Source organism: Clarias gariepinus, chromosome 11 (genome assembly GCF_024256425.1).
Source record: "Clarias gariepinus isolate MV-2021 ecotype Netherlands chromosome 11, CGAR_prim_01v2, whole genome shotgun sequence".
Lineage (NCBI taxonomy): Eukaryota > Metazoa > Chordata > Actinopteri > Siluriformes > Clariidae > Clarias > Clarias gariepinus.
Genome location: NC_071110.1, coordinates 6,102,147 through 6,120,722, shown reverse-complemented (window position 1 = coordinate 6,120,722; position 18,576 = coordinate 6,102,147). Strand labels below are relative to the sequence as shown.

The following is an 18,576-nucleotide window of genomic DNA, read 5'->3' as shown; positions in this document are numbered from 1 at the left end:
GTAGCCTACTTTCAATGACAACTCTAGCCAAGCTACACTTTACCCTAAATATTCTGTAAACTTCATTTCAAACAATGTAAAAAAAAAACAATCCAGTCTCTTTATAATTTAAAAATCATTTTCAATGTCCTCATTGGAGCGTTCTCTAATATCGGTTCCACATTTCTTTTGCTGGTATCAACCCAATATGTTACTGGATCAGAAAAACGCTTGAAGTTACAGCTTTACCTCTGAACTGCTACAGAACTGCACTGACATTGGAGACTCCTTCAACAACTTTTTTATGCACCAGCCCAAAACCAATACTGGGTACTGACTCAGTGCCATCTCTACTGCTGAACAATCAGATTTGAGAATCCAGTCGACGCACAACTTTCTCAAAGAAAGACACATTTTAGATTATTTTTATGTTTGATGGATACATAGGTCGCTGTGTGGTATAACAACCAGATTTTTTTTGGTCAGGTACAGGGACTGGAATAAAAATTAGGGACAGGAAGTCGTTCAGGAAGCCTGGAAAACTATTCTTCAACATGGCTTCAAAAATACAAGAAAGTCTGGCTCTTTATTATATTCACAAAATATGAAGAAATGATGGGTGGCTCAAGCCATTTTTTGCACAGTATTGTATAATACAGATAACTAAACATTGGGAATAGAAAAGTAGATCACTGCCAGTGTACACTGTAGCCAGCAGGCATTTCCTCAAAATCTACAATAAAATGAATACGAGCTTGTTTTAATAGCTCTTGAGGTTTTTCAAGGTTACAGCTCAGCTTTTTAATAATCGCAGCTACGAAACACAATTACTACAAGACTTTACGGAATTGATCGTCAAAGGATTCTGGAATTTATTTCCATAATCTACACTGCAGCAATCCACTAGTTCTCACCTTCTGTACACTCTTAAATAAATCCAGTATTTATAACATGCCGTAAATGCATTTATAAGACATTACACAGCACATAAAATACCTTAGAATGCAATTAGTTGAAATGATGATAATAGTTACGGTTAAAAATTTATAAAGCATGCTGGTATTTATAAAACACTATAATATGGGTTAAAAATGATTATTTACATATTTGGAATAAATCTGTATAAATGCTCATCATCAGGTAAAACACTTTACAACATTAAGTTATGCAACATTATGTGACTTTAATTTGTATTCCTGTATCATGCATTATAATATAGTGTAAGTGCTGCATTTTTTTTTTGGTGGACATGTCTATATCAATCACTGATTGTAACTATGAATAATTATGTTATAATTCATTTATAAGGCATTATACACATTGTTACAATTGTATATTATAGCTATTTATATCATATTTTATGAATCTTTCACATAAGGCACTACACAGTAAGTCATGTTCGTAAGAAATTATATTAGCAAACCTCACTTTGTATAATGCATTATAAGAAGATTATAACATGATAATGTATTCTGTGTACCATTATACAATAATGGAATTGTCTATATACTTGTACAAGAATAGAAGATGTAATCCCGTGAAAAGCCTTTTCATGTAGTTTTAAACATATCAATACATCAATATTTATTATTGATATCAATATCAATAATAAATAGATCCCTTTTCATACCCACTTACTCGTACCACCTAGAAGTTGATTATTTTCCTAACATCATGTCTGGAAGAGGCTTCTACCACAGCATCTTATTAAAACAAAGAGTTTTCTGTTTACAAGGAAAACAACACCTTATCCTATTTATACGAGGGGCTTGCGATGAAATTTCTCAGTTCTGACCTTGCTCCAAGCAATTTCCACATGTTTGGGCCATTAAAGGTCTGAAAGTCCGGCATGTCAGGCATGAAGCAAGCAGGCAGTGAGATCATGGCTCAGGGGTACTGAGAAATCTTTCTACCTTGATGGTATCCAAGCACTAGTGAAACACTGCTTAGATACCAGACATAAAGGCCGTTTTTACTTTCAGAACTGTATTCAGTTATTCTGCACAATTCAAAGTCCTGGTTTGACTTGAACACCTCTTATGTTTTTATAGTTACAGTATAGTTACATTCTCATTCTCACATTCTCATCTCTCTTTTTCTATATTGACTATTGTCAATCCATTGCAGGGTAACCACAAACACAAACACACTCTCACACACACTACACTAATACTGTAAGCATGTCTTGGAACTATGGAAGGAAACTGGAGTTCCCAAAGGAAACCCAACATGTACGAGGAGAACTTGAAGACTGACACTGGAGCCTCCATTAATGCCAAATTTAACAATAATCTCCTCACAGGAAACATTATGATGTCAACAATGATGTGTAAGTTTAGTCTGTTTACGTGAAGCACCAGTTAGAGAAGTCCTAGTGTAACTTGGAAACATGGAAATAATAATGTGCTTTAATAAAAACACGTCATTTACAAAACAGATTCCAAAAAAGTGAATAAAAACAGAATGCAATCATCATCTACAGTGCATGATATCATCCAAAGATTCAGAGAATCTGGAACAATCTCTGTGCATAAGGGTCAAGGCTGGAAGACCGTACTGGATGCCCGTGATCTTCGGGCCCTTAGACGGCACCACATCTCATACAGGAATGCTACTGTAATGGAAATCACAACATGGGCTCAGGAATACTTCCAAAAACATTGTCAGTGAACACAATCCACCGTGCCATTCACCGGCTAAAACTCTACAGGTCAAAAAAGAATCCATATCTACGGTAAACATGATCCAGAAGCGCAAGTGTTTTCTCTGGGCCAAGGCTTATTTAAAATGGACTGTGGCAAAGTGGAAAACTGTTTTGTGGTCAGACGAATAAAAATTTAAAGTTCGTTTTGGGAAATTGGGACACCATGTCATCCGGACTAAAGTAAACAAGGACAACCCAAGTTGTTATCAGCGCTTAGTTCAGAAGCCTGCATCTCTGTTGGTATGGGGTTACATGAGTTCATGTGGCATAGGCAGTTTACACATCTGGAAAGGCACCATCAATGCTGAAAGGTATATCCAAGTTCTAGAACAACATATGCTTCCATCCAGATGTTGTCTCTTTCAGGTAAAACCTTGCATTTTCCAACATGACAATGCAAGACCACATACGGCATCAATTACAATATCATGGCTGCGTAGGTGAAGGATCCGGGTCCTGAAATGGCCAGCCTGCAGTCCATAATCTTTCACCCATAAGAAAACATCTGGCGCATCATAAAAGGAAGATGCAACAAAGAAGACCTAAGACAGTTGAACAACTAGGAGCCTGTTTTAGACAAGAACGGGACAACATTCCTATTCCTAAATTTGAGCAACTTGTCTTCTCAGTCCCCAGACGTTTGCAGACTGTTATAAAAAGAAGAGGGGATTCCACACAGTGGGAAACATGGCCTTGTCCCAACTTTTTTGAGATGTGTTGATGCCATTTTAAATTGACTTATTTTTCCCGTAAAATGATACATTTTCTTAGTTTAAACATTTGATATGTTATCTATATTCTATTCTGAATAAAATATTAAAATTTGAAACTTCCAAATCATTGCATTCTGTTTTTTATTCGCAATTTGTACAGTGTCCCAACTTTTCTGGAATCGGGTTTGTAGTTTGTATTAAACTTTCAGAGCTGCTGTGTATGGAAAAAGAATGAACACCTTTCGTACCAGACAGAACCAAGTATTTAACAAAGCTATGATAAAATGTATCCATCCTATTATGTCATGACTGTAACTACGATAATTTACACTATAGAGAGATCATAAGGGTCCCATATATGCAATATACGGGAGCAAGGTACTGTAGGCAGAATTCATAATGCATTATGTATGCATTATGAAGTATTCTTTTTAGAAATAGAGGGTTTCCAATGTGAGAACCTAAACTATTTTGGTCCCTTAAACAATATTTACAATAGAACAATAGCTCACTCTCTCATACACGTTCACCACGCCATTACAGAGCACACACAGATAGGTCAATTTGAGAACACCAATTAGCCTACAGTAACCTGCATGTCTCTGGAAAGAAACCGGAGTAGCCCCACCAAACACGGGGAGAACATACAAACTTCATGCACACATAGGCAGGAATTGAACCTTGGCTGGGAATCGAACCCGGACCCTGTACATGCAAGGCGACAGTGCTAACCACTTAGCCACAGTACCGTCTTGGATACAATCACTTCAATGTAACATGGTGTTCAGGACGATGTCCTTTCTACCTTTTACCTTTGATGGTACCTTTCCCTTTCTCTCTTTCTCTTTGTGTCAGGTATTAAAATGAATAGGCTCTTTCAGCTCCACCCACTGAGACTGCTCTGCCTCGGCGCATGTGACTGAAGGCTCCATTCCATCACAAAGTTATTATCCGGGACCAGATAGCTGCCATAGATCACACGCAGAACCCCGTGCTCACCGTTAGCCAAGGAAAACGCCGTCTCCCCCTCGGCTTCCTTGCAGATCAATACCAGCCACCTTTCTCTCTCTCTCTCTCTCTCTCTCTCTCTTTCTCTCTCAGCTTTTCATTTTCATCCATCTCTCCTCAACTGACACCAAAAAAAGGTAATTATACAAGAGAAAGCTCTAAGAATCAATACTTGACTCAGTTAAGGTCCAGTGAGTTAAGGTGCAGACACGTCAGTTCTCCGTCAGCTGTCAGCCATGTTGCTGACTTGGACAAAGGTAACAAAGGGACTCCTGTTTTTCCCCATGAAGTTCTAATCATTTATTTTTTTTTCCCTTTTTTTTCCGTCACAGAAGGCCATGCTGGAGCAATTAGCACTGGGCCGCTCATGCAGAACAGCGACTGGAGACTGGGGATGAGATGAAGCATGATTGGGAACTCGGTGAAGTCGGTGATGTCGTACGCCACTGCATGACAGAATATATGCTGATAGTGAACAAGTCAGCTTTATTAATCACAAGCTGCAGGACAGTTGAGGTGAACTTCACACAGCATGAGCGTGGAAATGAACTCGAGAGGGGACATGGAGGTTTTATGGAGCGTTTGCATTTTGTGCGCCATGATTAAGTGCCGGTTTCACTAAAGCTGAGGAAAAAGGCCAACTTTCATTAGTTTGAACTTTAATTCAATTTATTACATAAAATAGACAACAACAAAAAAAAAGACAAAGAAAATAATTTTTTTAATGGGTCAATTTTTACATAATTTTTCAACAACTTCCTGTATGCTAAATTTTGTACATGAAAACTGAGATTTTATTTAAACAGAACATTAAAGAAATTCTTGTTTTTTCTTTTTCGTGCACCTTCTTTTTATTTCCTTTTTAATTTACTTTTCAATTGTCTTTGCTACCTTATTGTTAATGTTTTTGTTTAAACCTGGTTGAATTTTTCTGTGAAATTGATATTAACCCATTTAAACCCCCCCCCCCCCAAAAAAAAAAATACTAAATTGATTTTAAATACAGCAGCAAACCTTATGGATTAAAAAAAATTTAGGTATAGAATGTTTCTTTTAAAAGGTTAACGTAGTTTTTTTTTTTTTTATTTGTTTGTTTGTTTGCTTCTGCTTGTTGGCATGATATTATAAAAATGTGTAATGTTTTCACTTGAAAATAGAATTATGTTAGGTTATTAAACACTATAAAAGACTAAACCTGTTAATTATAAGCGTTTTTCGTTTGTTCACAGAGCTGTCAAGCTGTAAGGGTCAGGCCAGACCGTGTGTAAGTAAATAAGTCCATCATTTCTCAATTTCATGGATTTTTTTTTGTTACTGTCATTAATTCCCGCGGTCGGTCTGACATCTTTTCTGGTGACGAAACTGAACTTTATAATCTGCTTCCCAAGGCCAGAGGTCAAAAGGAGCTGGAAGAGATGGAAGCACTGGAGGGGAGGACAGAATGGGGGGGGGGGGCTGGCTGGGGGGGGGATAACTCGCTCCGAGACGAACGAAGCGAGAAAAAAAAAAATCTGACATCCAATTTTCAACTTGATTTATCAGTGTAAAGTTAAAATTGATAGTGTGTCATTACTGGCCTAAGAGCTGTCTACCCGAGTCCTATCAAAGCCTTCTCATTTTGATTTAGTGGAGCAGATCAATACAACCCTATACTGTTTCAATTTGAACACTATTGATTTTCTGATGCTGACTCAATACAGGGGACATTCATCATCAGGCGAGCGTGGAGTATGATCGAACCAGGCCTCGCTGCTCTTGAGCTGCTTATTTGGCTTTCGGCTTTGCAAAGACATTGGGGGATTTTTTTTTTTTTTTTTTTTTTTTTAATGCCATCGCACATCCTGCAAACTGCTGTCCAAGAACAAAGTGAAGCGGATACATCGGCGAGGTTAGAAATCCGTTGTTGAAGTCATAGAATTTTTTTCTTTTTATTGTATTTAATAAAATCAGCCAATGTACAGAATGTAGGAATGCAGGAATCATGTGTGTATGCTCCATTCAGCATTTCCACCCATATTATCAATAGTCTTTCAAGTCTCCCCAGGCTGTAGCACATAATAAAAGCAATTCGGAGGCATTCATGCCCAAAGAATACACACTTTGACGCAAATAAATTTTCAAACGCACGCACACGCGCACACGGACACACATGCACACACTCCTAATGCTGGAGGGCACACTATTTTACAGCACCAGCATAAATGAGAAAGTTAATGTAGCATTGAATAAGACTAAGATGTTGAACCGCACCACTGCCTTAAGCCCATAAACATATTGCATCATTATTCTTCTGCAGGAGGTTACCATTAAATTTCAATTCGTTGCAAGTTTTCGCGGTACCATTTACAGTCCTCGGCAGCTCAATAACCTTTTGTCCAAATGCAAATGTTATGGCTCGTAGGCGTTCGCTATAAATATTTGACTAAGCCGGAGAGGCGGCACAAAATTCCAAACGATGTGTTCCACCAGCCGGGATGTAAACACAGCTATTTATTTATCATAGACGTCAGTAAGAAAGAAAAATAATACACACTGGGGTAAGAAAAGCAGTATTAATGATGCATTGATTCGGATGGAAATAAACTCTAGAGCTGATTGTATGCGTTATGGGCAAAGAAAGGGCTTATTAGAAAAAATAAATCGTATTTTTGGAAGCACTTTTAAGAGAAGCTTGTTTTCGCAAATCATGATAGCAGTGTTTATCATTCGATTGAGCTTGAAAAATGATGAATAATTCATTATTAAATGTCTATATATTATGCCAGTATTATTATTATTATTATTATTATTATTTTATCATAATAATTTTGACATTTAACAGAGATCTAAATAAATAAATGATAGTATTAGATGAAATCTAACAAACATCACAAATCTCAATTTATTCATTTAAACAATATTCTGTGTGCTTCCTTAACCACATTTTGGCTTAAATAATAAATAAATAAATAAATAAATAATGTATTTATTTATTTATATGAAACCTAGCCAGATACATAGACAGAAAGACACATATTTCCCAAATCTTTGTTTAAACACAGAATTATATTATAATAATAATAATAATAATAATAATAATAATACAGCTTGTCATCTTACAATACACTGAAACTGGAGACTCCTTCCATAAATTATATATAAAAATCTCAATAGAGGAAACTATTACATCATATTAACCATTTTTTGTCCATTTTTAGCCACCAGTTATGAATCAAACCCCTGTTGTTACTATGGAAACAGTAGTGTATTGAAAACTTCTTCTTTCTGGCCAACCGGAAGTCTTTTCTTTTACTTAAACTCATAGTAGTATGAGTTTTTTTTTTTTTTTTGTAGTTTTACCACTGCTCTTGTAATCTGTAACGACCGGCTGTGGCATGTAAGTATTTGTGTGTGTGTGTGTGTGTGTGTGTGTGTGTGTGTGTGTGTATATATATTTATATGTGTGTCCTGGACTTTCTCTCCATCAGGCTGACAGCTTAGTTAAGCACTCATGGCAGCTGGATTTACATATATCCGGGAGCTAAAGTTTATGATGTGTTTGGAAACTCTGCAGTGAGGTGGTAAGGGCTTCAGTGATGCCCAGGATACATGCTGCTGGAGAACGCTGGACAATACATAACCAGAAATAATGTACCAAAGCAAACCATTGCCTTTCCATAGAATGTCCTGGAGGGTTCTAGTGATTTTGGGATCGGGCATAAACCCCATCGCTGCTGAATTCTCAAATCCGGTTGGCCGGAAAGAAGACGTTTCTAATACACTACTGTTTCCATAGAAACAACAAGGGCTTGATCTTATGACTGGTGGCTAAAAATGAACAAAATATTATTAGTTAATATGATGGAATAGTTTTGTTTTCTATTGAGATGTTTATATATAATTTATGGAAGGAGTCTCCAGTTTCAGTGTATTGTAAAATGACAAGCTGTATTATTATTATTATTATTATTATTATTACTTCCAAAAAATGAAAGTAATATGTTGTCGAATAGATATTTCACAATATTAGGTGTAACAATAAGTCATAATAATAATAATAATAATAATATTTAATTCAATATAAAAATAAATAATAATAATAATAATAATAATAATAATAATAATAATGAATCTGTACTTTCTGGTGATTTATTTAGTATAAGAACACTGCATTTCTAGATGTTCTGCTATTCAAAATTTCTTTGTCGTGGTAAGACTTCACAGCATTGTTGATGAATTACCTCGGACATCTCACACCACAGTGGTTTACTGCTTACTTAGAGCACGCCGCACCATTCCGCCATTTCCCCAGAGAATGCTGGGCCGTGCCTGTTATTGTTGCTGACCGTTCGTCTTTTATTTCTGTGTATAAATGTCTGTTTAAGCATAAAATCCCGGTCCTTCGGTGTCCTTACACGAGAAGCGAAAACAGTCGGAGAGCTTTTAACAAGGCCCACAAGGGCAGCTTAACAACCACCAGGTGTACAGCTGTGTCAGGAAAAAAGAGGGGTGATGTGTTTCGGAGAAACGCAGACCACCATACACACACACACACACACACACATATATACACAAACATGGACGCACACACAATCTGACCACCAGTGAGGTGTCTCTTGGGATTTAGTGGTCGGTTGTGGTAATTGAGTTTGCTGACCTGCAGCCTGACCCTGGTGGAGAGCAAGAAAATGACATTAAATAGCAGTCACATTACAGCTCTCTGTGTGTATGTGTGTGTGTGTGTGTGTGTGTGTGTGATATAAGAGTGTAAATCCTGGCCCTGGCAGCCGAGATCACCTTTTAAGGGCTAAAGTCAAGATTCCATGACAAGAAACAAACACAGTAAACAAACACACAGTACACAAACACACACACACACACACACACACGGCTATAAAACACACCTATTTCTCAGCTGTGTCCACACACAGTGGTCCAGAGGGCCGTACCTGTGTGTCAGCGCCCCCCAGGCTCCGTGTTTGTTAGTCAGGATGTTGACGATCTTCTGTTTAAGCTGATTGGCGGTGACGCGGTCGCGGTGTTTAGCAGCGCTGATGAGATGATCGCACATCTTCTCTTCCTCTCTCCTGTCCACAGCGTACTGGGCGCAGTTCGACTACGGAACAGAACGGAAAACACAGAGAGCACATGTTACGCATGTTTATGCCACGTACAGAATAAATATTAATTGATAATGATCTTTAATGACGATCAATGATTCCTAATAAATGTTGCTCGGATCTGTTTAGAATGTTAAGAAATTCCACAAAGATAAGCATTTTAGTTATTGTCAAGATACAGGGCATATATTTACACCTTACACTTATGATATGTTCTGATGAAATATCAGTCTAATTCAATCAATGTGAATTTTTTATGTGATTATGCAAAAAGCTATAACTTAGCAGCTTTAACAGTGTGTGCATCTCACATATCTTTCACACAAATTGTTTGTGCATCTTTCAACAATTGTTATGTTATCATTCTACTTAATTTTCTTTCAAAGATATTTATTTTAGTACATCATGATTCCAAAAAGCAGCAAAAATCATTGCGAGTGTAAACAGTAAACAGCATCCCACACAGCTTTGTTATATACTTAACATGGTGTTCACAAAACATCCAAATCACATTTTTTTCCTATTTTACGAAACGCATTACAGATGTTAAGCGACACATACTTGTCATTTGTTGCTGCTGAGACGACTACGATGGCAGTGTAAATGACAACATTCTCAAAAAATCTGCTAAATCCATTTAATTCACTCATGCCAGCCGCTATAGAGGCAGAGGAGGAGGCAGATGATGCTGTAAACTGAAGTTTTTGTGTTGCTTATCATTTTTCTTATGATCTTCAGCAATGTTTGAAATTAAAAATGTTGTAATAAAAAAATTGTTCTATCACACCCATAATATAAGTGATTGTATCATCACAACGTGTTGGGTTTTGCTTAAATAACAGGGCTGCAATGTGTTGTAATATAGAAGGTTAAAGCTTTTAAAATAAGATTCTATAGCGGTTTTGAATTTGAACATTTTCTTATTAAAAAATGTTCCTTTGATTTGCTGATCTTTCAAGATGAAGTTGGATCACCATTTAGCCCCACAGAGTTCATATTGCACCTGATGGTTAATAACGGCAACAAATGCTAAGAGAAACCCACTAAAGTGTTTGTTTGCTGCCTCAAGCCTCAGGAGAGGAGAAGAGATGTCATATTAACTTTAAGGGATGATCTTGTTTTATAGCAAGTCATTGGAATTTCTCTTAATACATCGATACAAAATAATGTGTGTAAGAGCATAAAGTGTGTCTACGACGTTTTTAAAAAACTATTTGTATTGTAAGATATACTGGATAGATGGTAATGTAAGTCTGAAGTGGGTGTCTATACATTAGAAATGCATGTGCACCATGAGGGGTGTTCAAGTCAATCCGGGACTTTTCATTGTGCAGAATAACAACACAGTTATGAGAGTAAAATCTACTAGTAAAATAAATTTTTCTCTATAATCCCCCGCCACACTAATGCACTCATCCCAGTGTTTACTAGCAAGTGGTGTTGGTAAATGATTGTGTTTACAGATATCCGCAGATTTTCAAATTCCATGTAGTGAGCGTTCACGGGAACGACTGCAGTGGGCTTTGAACCACCTTTGCCAGGATAGTCATTCATGGGACATAAAGCGTCCTTCAAAAAGATTGCACAATTTAAATGTTTTACTGTGGCAAAGAGTCTCATCACTGTACTGTGATTAAAATCTCATGTTATACTTTCAGTCAGAAGAAAGTCCCAGTTTGACTTGTAGTTTCCCACACAAAGGCTGAGGAAAAAAAGAATCAAACAATTTATAAATGCATTTTTGTTTTTTAAGCTATCTTCACGCAATTCAAAACAAATGTTAAAGCCTGGTAATACCTGGCAACCCAGGATAATATTACATCAAACACATTTGTTTAAAGTGAACTGTTACACTGTATGATCGTTGATTGTACATTGTTGACCGCCTATTACAGGGTTATTCGAGCTTAAAAATTCACTACAAAACAGGAGATAGCATACGTGTGTCAACTTTTCTTAGTCGTTAATGTTCACAAGCCAATACTTGATTGTATCATGATATAGGATCTGTGATCATATACCTGGCGTGATCAAAAATATGAAAGTTCTCCTACGTCTGTCAGCTTAAAACCGTAATCTAGAAGTATTACCGTTAACTATCTGCTGCTTATAAGGCAAGAATTAATACAGACCTAACTAAAGTTCTCTACCTTTTAATATTAATTTAAAATTTGTTTTTAGCTGAGTTCTTTCTTCCTTGAGAAAAGCTGAACCTCACATAACCACTCGTTCAAATCATTAAATCCAGATCCGAGCTCCTCTTGAGGCCGTGAAGTACCGCGGCATATCTCCCGAGTAAAGCAGACGCTAGGCTGCGAGCCTGACTTCATCTCTCCTGCTAAAATAAGATTGTCTTACTGCGCAGCACCCATCCCCCACCTCCTGAGGGGATCGCTGGCTAATATTCAAAATCTAATTTGCTAACAGAAGCTTTCGGGCAGAGGAGGGATATGGAGTGAAGGGAGGAAGGGAGGGAGGTGGTGTGGAGAGGGTGTAATTGAATTTCCTTGTATTATATTTGAATTCTGTCAGATGTTATGCCTCGACATATTCTTCAAACGGGCGATAACTCAATCTCCTGGTGTCATCTCGCTTCACCGTGCGGCTCTCTGACAAATATCAAGCATTATTTATCACTTCAAGAAGGATATAAGGGTATAGTAGTGACACCAGTTTAATTGTAAAAGAGGGCTTATCTGCCCAGATCTGAATAAAGTAGACGGGAAGAAGGATGAGGAGTGGACGGTTTGGCAGACGCGATGAATCGTGGGTCGTGAGACTTCTGCGTCTCACCGCTGACTAGGACTTTCTTAGCGTCCCCCACCGCGCGGTTTATCTGCTGGGTCAAGGATCCTGAAGAGCAGTATATCAAAAAACTGCCTAAAGGAAGCTGGCACTCTCTGATAAAAAACTCATCACATCTGCTGAAGTGAGAAGACTAGTTTGTGTGCTGTACATAAAACAATCGTGTCTCTTCATTTCCATTTATAGTGTCTCCTTCATCAGTGTCACTATAAATGGCTCATTGTCTTGTTTTTGTTATTAATATTATTATTATTACTCAGGTAACATTAGTATTGTTCCTAGTATTAGCTAACCATCTGATATCATACTTATTTACTTAACAATTAATTAAATCCCAGTACGTACTAACTTCCCATACTGCATGATGCTGTATAATGGAATCCTAGTACACGCTGTTAAGCTACCAATCAGAAAACACACAGCGACAGCGATCTGGACGTGTTTTATAAGTATTCACTGCAAACAAAGTAAAGCCGGCCACAAACTCAACCACAAACTAAAGGAGAGACTACTGCATCTTCATGTAATAAAAGTTAGCTGATCGTAAACCTAAAACTCAGCACGATAAATTCTTTACTGGCAGCAGAAAATGCCTGCTGTTAGACGAGGTCATATAACAGCTCTTCCTTAGTATTTACAAGATCTGCTAAAATCAGTTATCATTTTAACGCAGTGAAAGCAACAAAATGCTTTTTAATTATGCATTTTTATATAATGGTTGATTAAACAAACAAACAAACACACACTACTTCTACCATCAGTATTATTATTATTAGTAGTATTAGTAGTAGTAGTAGAAGTATTATGATTATGAAGTGTTGATGGTAATAGATAGATAGATAGATAGATAGATAGATAGATAGATAGATAGATAGATAGATAGATAGATAGATCCAGTGGATAGATAGATAGATAGATAGATAGATAGATAGATAGATAGATAGATAGATAGATAGATAGATAGATAGATAGATAGATCCAGTGGATAGATAGATAGATAGATAGATAGATAGATAGATAGATAGATAGATAGATAGATAGATAGATAGATAGATAGATCCAGTGGATGAATAGATAGATAGATAGATAGATAGATAGATAGATAGATAGATAGATAGATAGATAGATCGATCCAGTGGATAGATAGATCCAGTGGATAGATAGATAGATAGATAGATAGATAGATAGATAGATAGATAGATAGATAGATAGATAGATAGATCCAGTAGATAGATAGACATATTTTTTATGTACAGTTATTCCTGACTATTCCTTACTACTATTATTATTCGTTATGAAATAGCAACCAAAATTGGCAACCCATTTTTTTCTCAGCATTTGTGTGGAAAACTGCAAGAAGTGTTCAAGTCAAACAGGGACTTGTGAATAAATTTCTTGTGAATGAAGGAGTAAAACAATAATAATAATAATAATAATAATAATAATAACACATTTTATTAATCGATTTCTTTCAACTCTCAACTTTCCGAATTGAAACTTCACAGCAAACCTACAGTACTCAGCCAAATTTAACTCATTTAGCTATTGTATCTAAAGCACCCTAACCAAGGCTCAATAAATTGTTCCATTACATCCCTGATTAATGAATACTAGCCAGGTTACCTCTTCTGCACCAGTATCTGTTTAAAAAGTGCTTACTTATACTCAGACTTAAAATAAAGACCTTATTTAGATGAGCTTTAAGTCTCCCAGTTTAATCTGGTAATGAGAAGTAGTTTCGATGGATCCTTGATTCAAGCTAACAGTCTCCCATGTCGAGCAAATATGCACATTGGAAGTGAGAGATGAAGTTTTCTTTTCTAAACAATTAGTCAGTTACTGTGACTCATTCTTCACTAGAAAACACAAGGCCAGGATTCCCCAGCAACCCTCACTGCAGAGTATTTGTGCAAACAATCTTCTCATGTAGATTTATTACTCAGGAAATCAGATTTGTCTTTGAATCACTCCTAAAACCCAGTCACTCAGCACTTCAGGAGACAAATTTTAGCCAGATGTTTTTTTCCCCCCTCACTAGTGTAAATACATGTGTCTGTTCAGGCCGCACATGACACCCAAAACCCAACCCAGTGCTCGGGAGCGTTTGAGAAATGTAAGCAGAAGGACTGAATACCTCAAATTCAGCATGCTTGTGGACATCCTCAGCTCGCTGGCGGTTCAGGATAAACTCGGCCTCATTGGCCACGCGCACAATGTGGTCCTTCATGGCGTGGCACAAGAGTCTGGCACAGAGAGAAGAAAAGCCCAAATAAGACATTCATACAATGAATGAAGTATTTAAACCTTGGGGAAGTTTACTGTTACATAAAGCTGTTTTACTACTACTACTACTACTAATAATAATAATAATAACAATAATAACAATGATAATAATAATAATAATAATAATAATAATAATAATAATAATAATAATAATAATAAAGTAAAAATCTGTCAGAACAACAGCATAGAGTATATTAAAATTCCTACATCAAGAAGTTACAAATTGAAAATATCTGTTAACTTTAACTGGTTTGTTTGTTAGTTTGTTTGTGTTAGTTCATATATATTTCATTAATTTGTTTTTTAATAACTCTTGCTTAATCTAATGTTGACAATTGTTTACAAGAACCAAAATCTACTACTATTTTTATTAATATAATGATCAGTACTGTTGATATGATGATAGTGAATTAGAATTAGGGCTAAAATAGTTTACAGGCGACATTCACACCAAAAACTTATTTTCCATATTGTGAAATAACGTTTTTCATACATTGCTTAACTTATTTAAAAAATATTAGTTAATTAGTAAGAATGTAATAATTATTTATGCATGTTGTATACATTAAATATAGGTTCTGAATAAATGTGTAACGTGTAAAAGTTGCATAAAAATAAACATTGGATTATAATTCTATTTATTAATAATTATAATAAGAATAATAACATTCATTATTATTATTATGATTGTTGTTGTTGTTGTTATTATTTTTTTAATGTATGCATGTTCTACTGACCTGTATTTGCTCATGACTATATTATAAAATATTAGTTACTGCAAGGGTATAGTATAGTAAAAACCATAAACAATTGCAAAAGTTAACATTAACAAAAAATGGTAATTACTATTTGTTTTATTATTAATTAATTTAATTGACCACAATAAATTACTCATTACAACTAACTCATTCAATGCACAACTTTTGTCATGCATAATAATAATAATAATAATAATAATAATAATAATAATAAACTTTTTCAGTTTTACTAATACTGCAAAGTCTGTAAAACGAGTACTGTACCTATTGCTAAGATTCTGACACCAGTTACACCATCACATTGTTGTTTAATTCAAAATGCTCATTTGTTACAGCTCAAAGTCTCCAGTGTCAAGATTACACCCTATTTTACACGTCATTAAGCTGACGATTGGTATAATTGTGTTTCTCCCGCACATGATACTGAGGGTGATTTCTTTTTATGGCTCGTTTGAGGTTTAATTCATAACTGCATTCATCAATCTCATACAGTACATGTCCTGAAATGCTGACAGGCACTGAATTACCTTTTTTAGGCTTGACAAGGAAACAAGCTGTGAACCTGTAGTCTGTGCTAATAATAAGAGGGATGAAATAAAACCAGCACAGACATTCACGCCTTCTGCATGGGCGGTGGAGTTGAGCACAATTGGCATTTTTGTGTTACATGACACATTATTTATTCATAAAAAAGCCAAAGGGGTTTTTAAATTGGTATCAACTGTTTTTTTTTTTTTTTTTACTAACAGTACGTTTTTATGAGATTTTTCATTGACACGAATCCTTAACTATTAATGTATTTTAAATTACCTGTATATGTGCTGATCAGTCATAACATAAAATCCATTAACATAAAAACTACCCAGGTTTTGAGTTCCCCTTGTGCCACCAGTTGGCTCTGCCCACTTAAGCTTTTTCTCCATAGGGCCTCTTTGGGTGTCCTGTTTTGTCTGGCACCAGGAGGTTGGCGCCCGATCTTTTGGGTGCTGTGTGTTGTAGGGTGGGAACTGCATTGATCAGATTGTTTGTCTGGAGCATCCCATCAATGCCCAATTGGATTGGGGTCTGCGGAATTTGGCAGATAGATGAATATACAGTAAACTTATTCTGCTTCTTTCTTTTCTTGTGTTCTTGACTTCTTGTCTCTAAAAGCCTGTTGAGTTTTACCCAGCCTATTAACTGTAAATGTGTGGTAGACAATTTACAGTAAGTTGTAAAACACGGTAAGTATACACAAACGTACACTACGAGTAACAAGAAGGGAAAAGCTAATTCAAGTTTCAAATCTCTCTTACACTGAAATAGATGATTCATGGATCAAAATACTAAATGCAAAATTTCCAGTCATGTAAAAAATATGATTTGATTATATTTAAAAATTCATGTCTAGGTTCAACTAGGCTAAATAGGATTACGTAAATTACTTAAGTGGCATTGGGCCACTGATCGGAAGGTCCCTGGTTCAAACCCCAGCACCACCAAGTTGCCATGCACCAAGGCCCATAACCCTTAATTGTTCAGATGTAAAAACAAACAAACAAAAAAGAAACTTAAGTCACTCTGGATAAGGGTGTCTGCCAAATACTCAAATTGAAATATGTTACATACTTCATTACATACAAACTACATAAAAACAGAAAATCCGTTTTTGTGTACACTGAAAAAATATTTTGAATAAATTAAATATAAATTGCCATTTAATAATTAAAAATATATAATTAATAATTGAATTTTAAAAAATATTTTTTTTAAACAAACGAAGAAAAAAACATGGATCAGTATAGTAAGTGTTGTTTTACATGATGTTTTGACTGAATGTAGAATTTTCTATATTTTTTGTAGATTGATAGTTAAATTCTCTGTATAAACCCTCACTAAACACACAGCTATGAAAGGATTACTGTAGGTCTTTGTGATTAGTTCATGAAATTAGGCATGAGAGATAAAATTTTATTATTATACCGAATATACCTCACTTGAGAAGCTTAGATAAATATAAGTTAAATTTTAGCGTTTTGATGGCTTTAATATTTATCTACTTTCTCTCATTTATACTGCAATTTTTCAATTTACTTTTATGGAAAAATTCAACATGAGGGTGTTTATGGCCGCTGTGTATACCTGTAAAACATTTAATTATGACATTTTTAGAACTAGATTGGAATTTTAGTGTAATTTTTTTTTTACATGGTCTTGTGATTTAACTTTTCTCCCACCTAATTAATCAGCTTTAGCAGGGCACAGTTACAAAGTTAAAGCCTAAAATTTTAAAAACTATAAAAATAAATATATATGGAATTGCATTTTATGAAACTTACAGTACGTCTGCTTGTGTTCTTGAATATTTTGCCTACTCTGTCAATTCCAATATAATCCTAATAAACCAATACAAATGTTTCATTATGTCTACGAATAGCACGCATTCCGGCTTCTTAGTTTAAAAAACGGAAACATTAACCACATTTAAGATGGTTTCGGACTGCCAGATGATTTTCCAACATAAATTGATTTGTGGTGCAATTTCAAAAGATGACAGATCTGCCTGAAATTGCATCCCATTGTCTGTTTCACTTCAACCAGAAATCGGTCATTAGAGCCCCTGTCGAATATGGAGCTTTTCTCAGAACATCAGCCACGAACAATAAAGACAACGAGGAAACAAAAAGAAAACACACCATGATTTTGACTTTACACATTAGCCAAAGCCTACATACAGTACTGTGGTGACATGATTTAAACAATATTTCAAGATGTTCTACTTTTTCCTGGATTGATGGACGTCAACAAAATTCTAATTGTAGGTGAAATGTGACGGGATGCTTTTTCACAATAATTATACTAAACGAGATACCACCAACACTGCTTTTTATACTCTGTATACAATTATATCATGCCCTGTAGGCTTGTGAGATTGTGTGTGTGTGTGTGTGTGTGTGTGTGTGTGTGTGTGTGTGTGTGTGTGTGTGTGCACGCGTGTGTGTTAAGTGAATTGTAAATGATTATCCTCATATCCTGCTGTATGCTTTATTAAACCAGTGTTACAGTAGAGCTGGTGAAAACAAAGAGGACAGCAGGACAGGTGTCTCACTACAGATGTACAGTGGGGAGAGTGATAGACGTGCCAGCACCCTGGACAGCGCATGTCACTGTTCACTCATGCTCTCTGAAAAGAGCTCTATGTGTGTGTGTGTGTATTTGTGTGTGTGTGTGTGTGTGTGTATTTGTGT

General features: G+C 35.8%; 1 protein-coding gene across 1 annotated transcript in view; it reads right to left on the bottom strand.

Moving 5' to 3' along the window:
• The window catches only part of nbeab (neurobeachin b), a 387,766-nt gene that overhangs the window by 151,496 nt on the left and 217,694 nt on the right, over positions 1–18,576 (bottom strand). Inside the window, exons 36-37 of the mRNA XM_053507055.1 lie at positions 14,443–14,551; positions 9,333–9,499 (exon numbers count right to left, since the gene is read on the bottom strand). Of these exons, the coding sequence (XP_053363030.1) occupies positions 9,333–9,499; positions 14,443–14,551 (276 nt within the window). The remainder of the gene's footprint in view (positions 1–9,332; positions 9,500–14,442; positions 14,552–18,576) is intronic.